Source organism: Ranitomeya imitator, chromosome 3 (genome assembly GCF_032444005.1).
Source record: "Ranitomeya imitator isolate aRanImi1 chromosome 3, aRanImi1.pri, whole genome shotgun sequence".
NCBI classification, from domain to species: domain Eukaryota; kingdom Metazoa; phylum Chordata; class Amphibia; order Anura; family Dendrobatidae; genus Ranitomeya; species Ranitomeya imitator.
In genome coordinates, this window is record NC_091284.1 from 709015372 (window position 1) to 709029260 (window position 13889).

The 13889-nt window shown below is 41.2% G+C and overlaps 1 protein-coding gene across 1 annotated transcript in view; it reads left to right on the forward strand.

Annotated features, from left to right (window-relative positions):
* Positions 1 to 1050: 1050 nt before the first annotated feature.
* Positions 1051 to 13889, forward strand: part of LOC138670893 (thiol S-methyltransferase TMT1A-like) — a 29074-nt gene continuing 16235 nt past the window's right edge. The window contains exon 1 of the mRNA XM_069758648.1: positions 1051 to 1627. Coding sequence (XP_069614749.1) covers positions 1130 to 1627 — 498 coding nt within the window. The 5' untranslated portion in view covers positions 1051 to 1129. The remainder of the gene's footprint in view (positions 1628 to 13889) is intronic.

Genomic DNA, 13889 nt, shown 5'->3' on the forward strand with positions numbered 1-13889 from the left:
GAGAAAAAAATTAACTTTTGTGAATTTACTAAGTGGCTGCAATGAAACAAAGAGTGAAAAATTTAAAGGGGTCTGAATACTTTCCATACCCACTGTTTATGGATGTCTGTGACAAATACAATTAGTGCAGTGTGCGTGCAGCTTACTGTACATGTATATATTAATAAAAGATTTTTGGAAAAAAATGGCGTGGGCCCCCAGCCTTCGGCTTTCTCCTCTGCTGGTTACGAAAATTGAAAGGGAGCCCACGCCATTTTTTTCAGAAAAATAATCTTTTATTAATTAAATACATGTACAGTAAGCTGCACAGACACTGTACTAATCGTATTTATCACAGACATCTATATATCTACCGTACATACTCGAGTATTTTTTTAAGCTGAAAGTACCCCTCTTGGCATATACTCGAGTCATACCACCGATATTTCTATAAATCCAATTCACTTTGCTAGAACTTTGCACATCTAGGGAATATAGCTTTAGGAAGATTTTTTTTAACATACTTGAGAATATATATATGAGAAAAAATTATATCAGTGTTTCCATGCATAAAATCCTGCAAAATATTAATGTCAGCACTGAAGTAATGTAACACGATACAAAGCTGCGGTATCATGTTACCATGTAGGTTAGAAAGGCACTTAATCAAATCCTCCATTCACCATGACTTTACATTTCCTCCATCATGTACATCTGGTATACAACTTTTTTCTTTCCTGATATAACTAAAGTGACACTATTCCATTGAGAATTTTTTTAAGATGTCTTTGTTTATTATTATTTTGGTTTAAATAGTTGAATTAAAACCATCTCTAATGTTGGTATCAGAGTATTTCTTAATTGTGTCTGTTATCAAAGCTGAAAATAACCCACATTCTCTTGATTCCTGCTCTTATCACATCTGAGTATGTCTATAGTGTCACTGCTAGTTAATAAAAAGTCCATAGAATGTGTACCTAGGTGGTGAATAGTGCACGCTGTGCTCGGTTGAACTTTCCACAGACCCAGTATTGTGCAGCCCTCCTCCCACTTTTAGGGAGGATCTAGGAATGGCAAATATCTAGAAATACAAGAGGGCCTCACTCGGAATTTCAGTCTCTGCTGGCTGCATGCAGGATTTCCCTCCAACATGTCTGTGATCATACTTGTATTGCAGTTTATAGCGGCTGTCATCATGCTGCCTCTGCACATCCTTAATTATCTTGGCATTTGGGACTCGGTTATGAAGAAATACTTTCCTCATTTTATAAGTAGGTTCTGCGAATCATACAACAGAACGATGGATGATCAGAAAAGAAAACTTTTTAGCAATATCTCCGACTTTTCGGGTCCCTCCAAAGAGCTCCGGCTCCTAGAGGTTGGTTGTGGCTCAGGTGCCAACTTCAAGTATTATCCCAGCGGCTGCAAAGTGACCTGTCTGGATATCAACCCAAATTTCGAAAAGTTCCTAAGCAAAAACCAAGCAAAAAATGACCATCTTATATATGAGCGCTTTGTGGTAGCTTCTGCTGACAACATGACGTCTATTGTAGATGGTTCTATGGATGTCGTTGTGTGCACCTTGCTGGCTTGTTCCGTGCCAAATATTCCAGCCGTAGTGAAAGAGGTCAAGAGGGTTCTCAGGACGGTGAGTTGTGTAATATTTATCATGGTATTTGTCTTCTAAAGTTGCTACAGAAATGTGATTTATTTATTAGAATTTTTACTTCTGCACAGAAACCTAAGTTTTGGCAGCGTAAGTGTTAATAGCAGTGAGATACAGATCTTACATCTAAAACACATCCCATCAGCAATGCTTCAACCATATAAATGTTTAGGAACTTGTGCAAATCAGAAGCCACCACGTAGTTCTAAATCTATAGGACTCTATTAAAAGAAAAATCTAAAATGTACTAAAAACGTACATAGATTTCCATATTACAGTCTAGGAACAAACATCTCCGAACCCTGGCCACCCAGAGCTCCCGTGTCTACTGCTGGCAATACTTTGAAGACAAGTCCACCAGAATGGACAATTTCATCACTTTCATATATTTTTTAAAAATACATTTTTATTAACAAATTTTAATATTTACAAAAAGGAGAAATTAGGGTAAGTCAGGGATTACTATTAATGTACAGATCTTGATATCCTTAAGGATACTGGGGAGGGAAAAGTAAAGAAAGGAAAGGGGAGAAAAGGAGGGACAAAGGAAAAAGGTAAATAAAATCTTAAAGAAAAAAAGAAGATACAGTTGTTATGAAATAACTTACAGCAACATCGGCACTGCAAAAACTGCAGAACACAGAAAAAAGCTGGACTAGTAAGTTGTTAGCCCGAGAATTTTTCCAAAAAGGTAAGCCATGGTTTCCATTTAAATAAGTATTTTTCCCAAGTGTTATTAACAATTGCTAATCTATGCTCGTCTCTATTATATCTTGAAGTGTAGGAATGGTAGCTCTTTTCCAATTTAAAGCTATAGCATTTTTAGCCACTGAGAAAATGTGTATTCAAATAAATCTATACTCTGAGTTGATATGCTCTATTTCTAGAGAAAGAAGAGCTAATTGTGGGGTAATTATAATGTTGCTAACAGTAACTTTTTTTATTAAAGTGGAAATGTCACTCCAAAAACTCTGGATTTTAGAGCAATACTTGAAAATATGGATCAAGTCTCCTTTATTTCCGCATCCTCTCCAGCAAAGAGGGGTAAGATTCATAAAGGCTTTAGCCAACCTATTGGGGGTTAAATACCACATTGGAAACACCTTAACCCCTTTCTAACCTCGGACGGGATAGTACGTCCGAGGTCAGATCTCCTGCTTTGATGTGGGCGGTGAGCCCGCATCAAAACCGGAGCATGCCAGCTGTTTTGTACAGTTGACATGTGCCCGCAATAGCGGCAGGTGGAATCAGCTCGGCACGCAAAATATAAGCCCCAACCGACCCGAGATCACGAAAAATGGAGACGCTATGGGTATCGGAAAATTACACAATTTTTTTTTTTTTTTAGCAAAGTTCGGAATTTTTTTTTGCCACTTATGTTAACCCCTTAATCCCATATGACGTACTGTCCCGTCAAGGTGACCTGGGACTTAATTCCCAGTGACGGGATAGTACGTCATATGCGATCGGCCGCGCTCACGGGGGGAGCGCAGCCGATCGCTGCCGGGTGTCAGCTGACTATCGCAGCTGACATCCGGCACTATGTGCCAGGAGCGGTCACGGACCGCTACCGACACATTAACCCCCGGCACACCGCGATCAAACATGATCGCAGTGTTTCGGGGGCATAGGGAAGCCGATCGGTACAAGGCGATGTGCTCACCTTGTACCGAGCATCTTCTCCCTGCAGGCCCCGGATCCAAAATGGCCACAGGGCTACTTCCGGGTCCTGCAGGGACTACTTCCGGGTCCAGAGCAGGCACTGGTAACCAAGGAGCAGGGCATGCCAGATCGCTGATCTGACACAGTGCTCTGCAAAGTGTCAGATCAGTGATCTGTCACTATACAGTGATGTCCCCCCTGGGACAAAGTAAAAAAAAAATTTTTTAGATGTGTAAAAAAAAAAAATACTAAATGAAGAAAAAAATATATATTGTTCCCGTAAATACATTTCTTTATCTAAATAAAAAAAACAATAAAAGTACACATATTTAGTATCACCACGTCCGTAACGACCCCACCTATAAAACTGTCCCACTAGTTAACCCCTTTAGTGAAAAAAAAAAACGAGGCAAAAAACAACGCTTTATTATCATACTGCCGAACAAAAAGTGGAATAACACGCGATCAAAAAGAAGGATATAAGTAACCATGGTACCGCTGAAAACGTCATCTTGTCCCGCAAAAAACGAGCTGCAATACAGCATCATCAGCGAAAAAATAAAAAAGTTACAGTCCTCAGAATAAAGCGATGCAAAAATAATTATTTTTTCTATAAAATAGTTTTTATCGTATAAAAAGCGCCAAAACATAAAAAAAGATATAAATGAGGTATCGCTGTAATCATACTGACCCAAAGAATAAAACTGCTTTATCAATTTTACCAAATGCGGAACAGTATAAACCCCCCCCCCCCCAAAGAAATTCATGAATAGCTGGTCTTTGGTCATTCTGCCTCACAAAAATCGGAATAAAAAGTGATAAAAAAAATGTCACGTGCCCGAAAATGTTACCAATAAAAACAGCAGCTCGTCCCCCAAAAAACAAGACCTCACATGACTCTGTGGACTAAAATATGGAAAAATTATAGGTCTCGAAATGTGGTAATGCAAAAAATATTTTTTGCAATAAAAAGCGTCTTTTAGTGTGTGACGGCTGCCAATCATAAAAATCCGCTAGAAAACCCGCTATAAAAGTAAATGAAACCTCCCTTCATCACCGCCTTAGTTAGGGAAACATAAATTTATTTTTTTTTAAATGTATTTATTTCCATTTTCCTATTAGGGTTAGGGCAAGGGTTAGGGTTAGGGCTAGGGTTAGGGCTAGGGTTAGGGCTAGGGATAGGGCTAGGGTTAGGGCTAGGGTTAGGGTTGGGGCTAGGGTTGGGGCTAGGGTTGGGGTTAGGCCTAGGGTTGGTGCTAAGGTTGGGGCTAGGGTTATGGCTTGGGTTGGGGCTAGGGTTAGGGTTGAGGCTAGGGTTAGGGTTGGGGCTAAAGTTATGGTTAGGGTTGGGGCTAAAGTTAGAGTTAGGGTTGGGGCTAAAGTTAGGGTTGGGGCTAAAGTTAGGGTTGAGGCTAAAGTTAAAGTTAGGATTGGAGCTAAAGTTAGGGTTGGGACTAAAGTTAGGGTTGAGGCTAAAGTTAGGGTTAGGGTTTCGATTACATTTACGGTTGGGATTAGGGTTAGGGGTGTGTCAGGGTTAGGGGTGTGGTTAGGGCTATGGTTGGGATTAGGGTTAGGGGTGTGTTTGGGATAGGGTTTCAGTTAGAATTGGGGGTTTCCACTGTTTAGGCACATCAGGGCTCTCCAAACGCCACATGGCGTCCGATCTCAATTCCAGCCAATTCTGCGCTGAAAAAGTAAAACAGTGCTTCTTCCCTTCCGAGCTCTCCCGTGTGCCCAAACAGGGGTTTACCCCAGCATATGGGGTATCAGCATACTCAGGACAAATTGGACAACAACTATTGGGGTCCAATTTCTTTGTTTACCCTTGAGAAAATAAAAATTTGGGGGGCTAAAAAAACATTTTTGTGGGAAAAAAATTAATTTTTATTTTCACGACTGCGTTATAAACTGTAGTGAAACACTTGGGGGTTCAAAGCTGTCAAAACACATCTAGATAAGTTCCTTAGGGGGTCTAGTTTTCAAAATGGTGTCACTTGTGGGGGGTTTCTACTGTTTAGGTGCATCAGGGGCTCTGCAAATGCAATGTGACGCCTGCAGACCAATCCATCTAAGTCTGCATTCCAAATGGCGCTCCTTCCATTCCGAGCTCTGCCATGCGCACATACGGTGGTGCCCCCCACATATGGGGTATCAGCGTACTCAGGACAAATTGGATAACCACTTTTGGGGTCGAATTTCTCCTGTTACCCTTGGGAAAATACAAAACTGGGGGCTAAAAAAATAATTTTTGTGAAAAAAAAATAATTTTTATTTTCACAGCTCTGCATTATAAACTGTAGTGAAACACTTGGGGGATGAAAGCTGTCAGAACACAGCTAGATAAGTTCCTTAGGGGCTCTACTTTCCAAAATGGTGTCACTTGTGGGGGGTTTCAATGTTTAGGCCCATCAGGGGCTCTCCAAACGTGACATGGTGTCCCATCTCAATTCCAGTCAATTTTGCATTGAAAAGTCAAACAGCGATCCTTCTCTTCTGAGCTCTGCTATGCACCCAAACAGTGGTTTACCCCAACATGTGGAGTATCAGCGTACTCAGAACAAAGGGCACAACAAATTTTGGGTCCAATTTCTTCTCTTAGCCTTGGGAAAATAAAAAATTGGGGGTGAAAAGATCATATTTGTGAAAAAATATGTTTTTTTTTATTTTTACAGCTCTGCATTATAAACTTCTGTGAAGCACTTGGTGGGTTAAAGTGCTCACTGCACATCTAGATAAGTTCCTTAGGGGGTCTACGTTCCAAAATGGTGTCACTTGTGGGGGGTTTCAATGTTTAGGCACATCAGGGGCTCTCCAAACGCAACATGGCGTCCCATCTCAATTCCAGTCAATTTTGCATTGAAAAGTCAAACGGCGCTCCTTCCCTTCCGAGCTCTGCCATGCGCCCAAACAGTGGTGTATCGGCGTACTCAGAACAAATGGCACAACAACTTTTGGGGTCCAATTTCTTCTCTTACCGTTGGGAAAATAAAACAAATTGGAGCTGAACTAAATTTTTTGTGAAAAAAAGTTAAATGTTAATTTTTTACATTCAAAAAATTACTGTAAAACACCTGAAGGGTTAATAAACTTCTTGAATGTGATTTTGAGCACCTTGAGGGGTGCAGTTTTTAGAATGGTGTCACACTTGGTTATTTTCTATCACATAGACCCCTCAAAATGACTTCAAATGTGATGTGGTCCCTAAAAATTATTGGTGTTGTAAAAATGAGAAATTGCTGGTCAAATTTTAACCCTTATATCTCACTAACAAAAAAAATTGGGGGTTCCAAAATTGTGCTGATGTAAAGTAGACATGTGGGAAATGTAACTTATTAATTATTTTACATGATATATCTCTGTGATTTAAGGGCATACAAATTCAAAGTTGGAAAATTGCTAAATTTTCAAAATTTTCGCCCAAATTTCCATTTTTTTCACAAATAAACGCAAGTTATATCGAAGAAATTTTACCACTATCATGAAGTGCAATATGTCACGAGAAAACATTGTCAGAATCGCCAAGATCCGTTGAAGCGTTCCAGAGTTATAACCTCATAAAGGGACAGTGGTCAGAATTGTAAAAATTGGACAGGTCATTAACGTGCAAACCACCCTCGGGGCTTAAGTGGTTAAAAGAACCTATTCATGTTTATTGTATATGAAACTCATAATGACCTGGAGAATTAAAATAGCAGGTCAGTTTTAGCATTTAGTGAACCTAGCAAAAAAGCCAAACAAAAAACCAGTGTGGGATTTCACTTTTTTGCAATTTCACCACACTTAGTCTTACAAAAATAAATAAATGAAAAAAGGGTGAATTCAAACTGGCTAACTAAAAAACCTTTAAAATTTAACTTTTATTTATGGGTAAAATACCCTACCACCAGTGAAGGTGCATTTATGCATGTAAAAGTTAGAGAGACCTGAGCGGTATATATCAAAACAGTGGGAAGCGAATACACTGCTCTGTTTACACTGTTCAATCCCTAAGATCAATAATAACTCACTTCAGGTAATATAAAGCCCCAATATGGACTAATCAAGAGTCCTATAGCAACCACTCCTTCAATTTAATATTTGCACAGTCTCTAAGAGAATGGCATTTATCAGTAAATTTGATTAATCTAAACTGATAGCGTAACTATATGCCTGTGTAAAGTGATTGTGCTCAAACATATTCCACGCACAAACACACGAAGTGCTAATATAGGTGCATTATAGGTGCATTGTCCCTATTTAGGTATGTATCTGGTATCCTACCTGTTTGCGGAGGTTGGCACCCTAAGGCTACTTTCACACTAGCGTCGGAATCTCCCCGTCGCAATGCGTCGGGCAGAGATTCCGATGCTAGCGTTTAACGCACTGCACAACGGAGGCAGCGGATGCATTTCTCCGGCGCATCCGCTGCCCCATTGTAAGGTGCGGGGAGGTGGGGGCGGAGTTCCGGCCACGCATGCGCGGTCGGAAAAAGCGGTCCATCAGGAGCAAAAAACGTTACATGTAGCGTTTTTTGCTCCCGACGGTCCGCCAAAGCACGACGCATCCGTCGCACGACGGATGCGACGTGTGGCAATCCGTCGCAATACGTCGTCAAGACAAGTCTATGGGGAAAAAACGCATCCTGCAAGCACTTTTGCAGGATGCGTTTTTTCTGCAAAATGACGCATTGTGACGGAATGCAGTTAACGCTAGTGTGAAAGTAGCCTAAGATAACGAGAAATAGCGCCCCCCGCTTGTCCAATGGCTCTCCCTAAGCTCCTATTCTGCCCCTATCAGGACGCAAGAGTAGAAACAGAAGGCCAGATTGGCATGTGATGTTCTATTGGTTATGAATTTCTAGAGTGAGATTAGTCTGATGGTGAGGTCAGGGTAGGATACCAAATTAGACCTGACAGTCTTTACTGTAGTTATAGATTTTTCTGATGATAAAAGTCAGGGTAAGATACTGCATGTACCTGACAATGTTTACTTAGGAACAGTGTGCTCAGGCATACAGAAATTGCATACACACTTTTAGATTATACACACGTGGGCCCAATTAGGATCCCAAGTCATCGCACTTGGAATTTTTTTCCAGTTTTCTAGTGCATGACATGCTAAAACCAATGATGTCTTTCAAAAGTACAACTCGTCCCGCAAAAAAATAAGCCCTCACATGGCCATATTGATGGAAAAATAAAAAAGTTATGGCTCTGGGAAGGAAGGGAGCAAAAAATGAAAATGAAAATACCCCGGGTCATGAAGGGGTTAAAAAATGTTTCATGATTGAGGCACAGAGATTAGATGAGTATGACAAGGAAATAGCTTTTTTCCAGCTTTCAATAGAAAATGATTTCTATAGATCTTTTTGGTTTTCCACAAAGTGTCGTTGTTGGGTGTTATGACCTGGTGGTTAGGAGCACCCGGAATGACCTGATAGTTAAACCTCATACAGGACGAGCTCTGGGATGTGGGAGCTCTGCTGACCGCAAGCCCTAATCCTATCACACACACTAAAAATAGCCGTGGAGCTCTCCTGACCAGACCTAGGCGCCTCGTCACAGCCTAAGAACTATCTAGCCCTAGAGATAGAAAACAAAGCCTACCTTGCCTCAGAGAAATTCCCCAAAGGTAAAGGAAGCCCCCCACATATATTAACTGTGAGTAAAGATGGAAGTCACAAACGCAGAGATGAAACAGGTTTCAGCAAAGGGAGGCCAGACTTAGTAAATAGACAGAGGATAGGAAAGGTAACTTTGCGATCAGCACAAAAACCTACAAAAGACCACGCAGAGTGTGCAAAAAAGACCTCCGTACCGACTCACGGTGCGGAGGGGCCACTCTGCATCCCAGAGCTTCCAGCTAGCAAGACAAAATCATGATAACCAGCTGGACAAGAAAACAGTGAACAAATAATGACTATCAGGAACTTAGCTTCTGCAGGAGAAGGCAGGTCACTAGAGAGATCCAGGAGCGAACAGAACCAATGCAAAAACATTGACAGCTGGCATGGAGTAACGATCAGAGAGGAGTTAAATAGAGCAGCCAACCAAAGGATAAACCACGTCACCTGTGTAAGGAACCTCAGAAGCAGCAGCTTCACTCATAGCCACCAGAGGGAGCCCATAGACAGAACTCGCCGACGTACCATTCACAACCACAGGAGGGAGTTCGACAACAGAATTCACAACATTTGGGATAGCAAACTTATTCCAAGCTGAGAAGGAGGCAAAAATAGTTTCAGAGTCCAGTACAGATGTGGAATGAAGTAGAGACTTTTCACTTAACGAAGATTTGTTATCTACCTAGGTGGAAGAGCAGTCTTTTTTAAACCTGGCCTGACTTTGTTTCACAAGATTAGGGCTCCTTTCCACTTGCGAGATAAACGTCCGTGTCTCGCATGTGAAAACCAAGCTCTGGCGCCGTCACTTGGGAGCGGAGCATGCGGCTGCATAGCAAGACATGGAGCTGCACGCTCTGCTCCCAAGTGTCGGCGCCAGAGCTTGGTTTTCACATGCGAGACACAGACGTGTCAAATTAGGGAAAAATTAGGGAGTCCAAACCCCCTGAGAATATGCTTTCATTAAGGTTGTTTTTGAAACTCTTGCTTTACTATTCCAGATGAACTTGTTCAATAAATCCTGGAGGTTTTGAATATGTTTTAATGAGAAGAGCAAAGAAATTGGCCTAAAAATATATAGTACTTTAGGGAGAACACACATTTTAAAAATGGTAAGCTTACCCAACCAGGAAAATTCAATTTTTGAAAATTATTTTAAAATCGTCTTGAACAGTCCAAGTAAGATTTTTAATGTTATGGTCAATTGTGTCTTTGTGCGATTTGCCTAAAACAACTCTTAAGTAATTAATGAAGTCACTTTCCCAGGTAAAGGAAGATATATTTTTGGTATCGATTTCATTTTTTAGGTCACTTAAAACAATGTTATGCATTTTAAAAGAACTAAGTATGATTTTGTCTTTTACGGTCTGTTATCACAGGCATCACTGACTATAACAATATGTCATGGAAACTGAAGTACTATAGTCACTGCTGTGGACAAGAGAGGATTGAGTGTATAGTTTCTATAATCTTTTAACCCCTTTCTGACCTCGGACGGGATAGTACGTCCGAGGTCAGATCCCCTGCTTTGATGCAGGGCTCCGCGGTGAGCCTGCATCAAAGCCGGGACATGTCAGCTGTTTTGAACAGCTGACATGTGCCCGTAATAGGCGCGGGCAGAATCGCGATCTGCCCGCACCTATTAACTAGTTAAATGCCGCTGTCAAACGCAGACAGCGGCATTTACTAGCGCTTCCGGCCGGGCGGCCGGAAATGACATCATCGCCGACCCCCGTCACATGATCGGGGGTCGGCGATGCGTCTCCATTGTAACCATAGAGGTCCTTGAGACCTCTATGGTTACTGATCGCTGGTGGCTGTGAGCGCCACCCTGTGGTCGGCGCTCACAGCACACCTGCATTTCTGCTACATAGCAGCGAACAGCAGATCACTGCTATGTAGCAGAGGCGATCAAGTTGTGCCTGCTTCTAGCCTCCCATGGAGGCTATTGAAGCATGGCAAAAGTAAAAAAAAAAAATTGAAAAAAATGTTAAAAAAAATAAAAATATAAAAGTTTAAATCACCCCCCTTTCGCCCCAATCAAAATAAATCCATAAAAAAATATCAAATCTACATATATTTGGTATCGCCGCGCTCAGAATCGCCCAATCTATCAATTAAAAAAAAAGCATTAATCTGATCGCTAAACAGCGTAGCGGGAAAAAAATTCGAAATGCCAGAATTACATTTTTTTGGTCGCAGCGACATTGCATTAAAATGCAATAACGGGCGATCAAAAGAACGTATCTGCATTAAAAACGTCATCTTGGCACGCAAAAAATAAGCCCTCAACCGACTCCAGATCATGAAAAATGGAGACGCTACGAGTATCGGAAAATGGCGCAATTTTTTTTTTTTTTTTTTTGCAAAGTTTGGAATTTTTTTTCACCACTTAGATAAAAAATAACCTAGTGATGTTAGGTGTCTATGAACTCGTACTGACCTGGAGAATCATAATGTCAGGTCAATTTTAGCATTTAGTGAACCTAGCAAAAAAGTCAAACAAAAAACAAGTGTGGGAGTGCACTTTTTTTGCAATTTCACCGCACTTGGAATTTTTTTCCCGTTTTCTAGTACAAGACATGCTAAAACCAATGATGTCGTTCAAAAGTACAATTCGTCCCGCAAAAAATAAGCCCTCACATGGCCAAATTGACGGAAAAATAAAAAAGTTATGGCTCTGGGAAGGAGGGGAGCGAAAAACGAACACGGAAAAACAAAAAATCCCAAGGTCATGAAGGGGTTAAAGCACCACTCCATGTTTTTTTTTCTATTGCAGCACTGGAGTGGTGCCTCTAATCTGAATTCCCTGAGCCTAGTCATATACTTAACCGCCATCATATTCACCTTCTATCCGCACTGCTATGGTTGGTCTTCAGCAGGTTGTGACCAGTCGGATTGCTCCAGTGTTTCCAATGTAAGTCTATGGCAGCCTTGTACTGACTCTCATAGACTTACATTGAGATCTTGTGGCTGTAAGGAGACAGCAGACACGTAGGATGCAGTAACGGAACGTAGTGAGAGCAAAGGTTATCAGGGGATTTAATTCTACAGTGAATACTCCAGGCAGGGAGAAGTAGAGGGAAATTTTCTGAATACAAATTACTGCAACTTGGAACACGGTAGTAAAACAAGTAACTGAGACAATACGTTCAGAGGAAATAGACTTCTCAATCCCATGCAGTCCTCAGTGTATTCCCTGGGTGCAAATGGTGGCGCTAAGACAATGGCGCTGTGGAAATTCGGCATTGTCCTGGAGAGGATGGCGTCTTGGGTCTTGTTGTGGGTGATGTTTCCTTGTGGTCCTGATGCCGGCTTTGGCTCCGGAAGGAGAAGGAATACACAAGGCAATGTCTCTGTCCTGCACAGCTGTTTCCCCTATGTGGGGTCTGTATAGAAGCTTAACAGGATAAAGTTCACAATGGGTGGTACGACTCAACGGTCTGCATGGGCGCGAGGCTATGTCCCATACAAGGGCCCTTTGTCTCACTGTCAGCGGTGTCATAGTAACATAGTAACATAGTTTTTAATGTTGAAGGAAGACTTTAAGTACAACCCATAGCCTAACCTAACATGCCCTAACATGTTGATCCAGAGGAAGGCAAAAAAAAACATGTGGCAAAGAGTAAGCTCCACATTGGGGAAAAAAATTCCTTCCCGACTCCACATACGGCAATCAGACTAGTTCCCTGGATCAACACCCTAACAAGGAATCTAGTATATATTCCCTGTAACATTATACTTTTCAAGAAAGGCATCCAGTCCCCTCTTAAATTTAAGTAATGAATCACTCATTACAACATCATACGGCAGAGAGTTCCATAGTCTCACTGCTCTTACAGTAAAGAATCCGCGTCTGTTATTATGCTTAAACCTTCTTTCCTCTAGACGTAGAGGATGCCCCCTTGTCCCTGTCTCAGGTTTATGATTAAAAAGATCATCAGAAAGGTCTTTGTACTGTCCCCTCATATATTTATACATTAACATAAGATCATCCCTTAGCCTTCATTTTTCCAGACTAAATAGCCCCAAGTGTAATAAACGTATCTTGGTATTGCAGACCCCCCAGTCCTCTAATAACCTTGGTCGCTCTTCTTTGCACCCGCTGCAGTTCAGCTATGTCTTTCTTATACACCAGAGACCAGAACTGTACACAGTATTCTAAGTGTGGACGAACTAGTGACTTTTATAGAGGTAAAATTATGTTCTCCTCATGAGCATCTATGCCTCTTTTAATGCATACCATTATTTTATTTGCCTTTGTAGCAGCTGCCTGACATTGGCCACTAAATGTGAGTTTGTCATCCACCCATACTCCCAGGTCTTTTTCATTGATGGTTTTGCCCAGAGTTTTAGAATTAAGCAAATAGTTATACATCTTATTACTTCTACCCAAGTGTATGACCTTACATTTATCCCCATTAAAGCTCATTTGCCATTTATCAGCCCAAGCATCTAGTTTACATAAATCATCCTGTAATATAAAATGGTCTTCCTCTGTATTGATTACCCTGCAGAGTTTAGTGTCATCTGCAAATATTGAAATTCTGCTCTGAATGCCCCCTACAAGATCATTAATAAATATGTTAAACAGAAGAGGACCCAATACTGACCCATGTGGTACCCCACTGCTAACCGCGACCCAGTCCGAGTGTGCTCCATTAATAACCACCCTTTCTTTCCTATCCCTGAGCCAGCTCTTAACCCACTTACACATGTTTTGCCCTATCCCCATTATTCTCATTTTATGTATCAACCTTTTGTTTGGCACCGTATCAAAAGCTTTTGAAAAGTCCATGTACACTACGTCCACTGGGTTCCATTGGTCCATGGGGAATTTTTGTTATCACTGATCATATTGTCTGCCATAGAATTTTCTTGTGTAAATACTGATAAAAAAAAGTCATTTAGCATATTAGCCTTTTCCTCATCCTCATCCACCATTTCACCCAGACTATTTTTGAGTGGGCCAACACTATC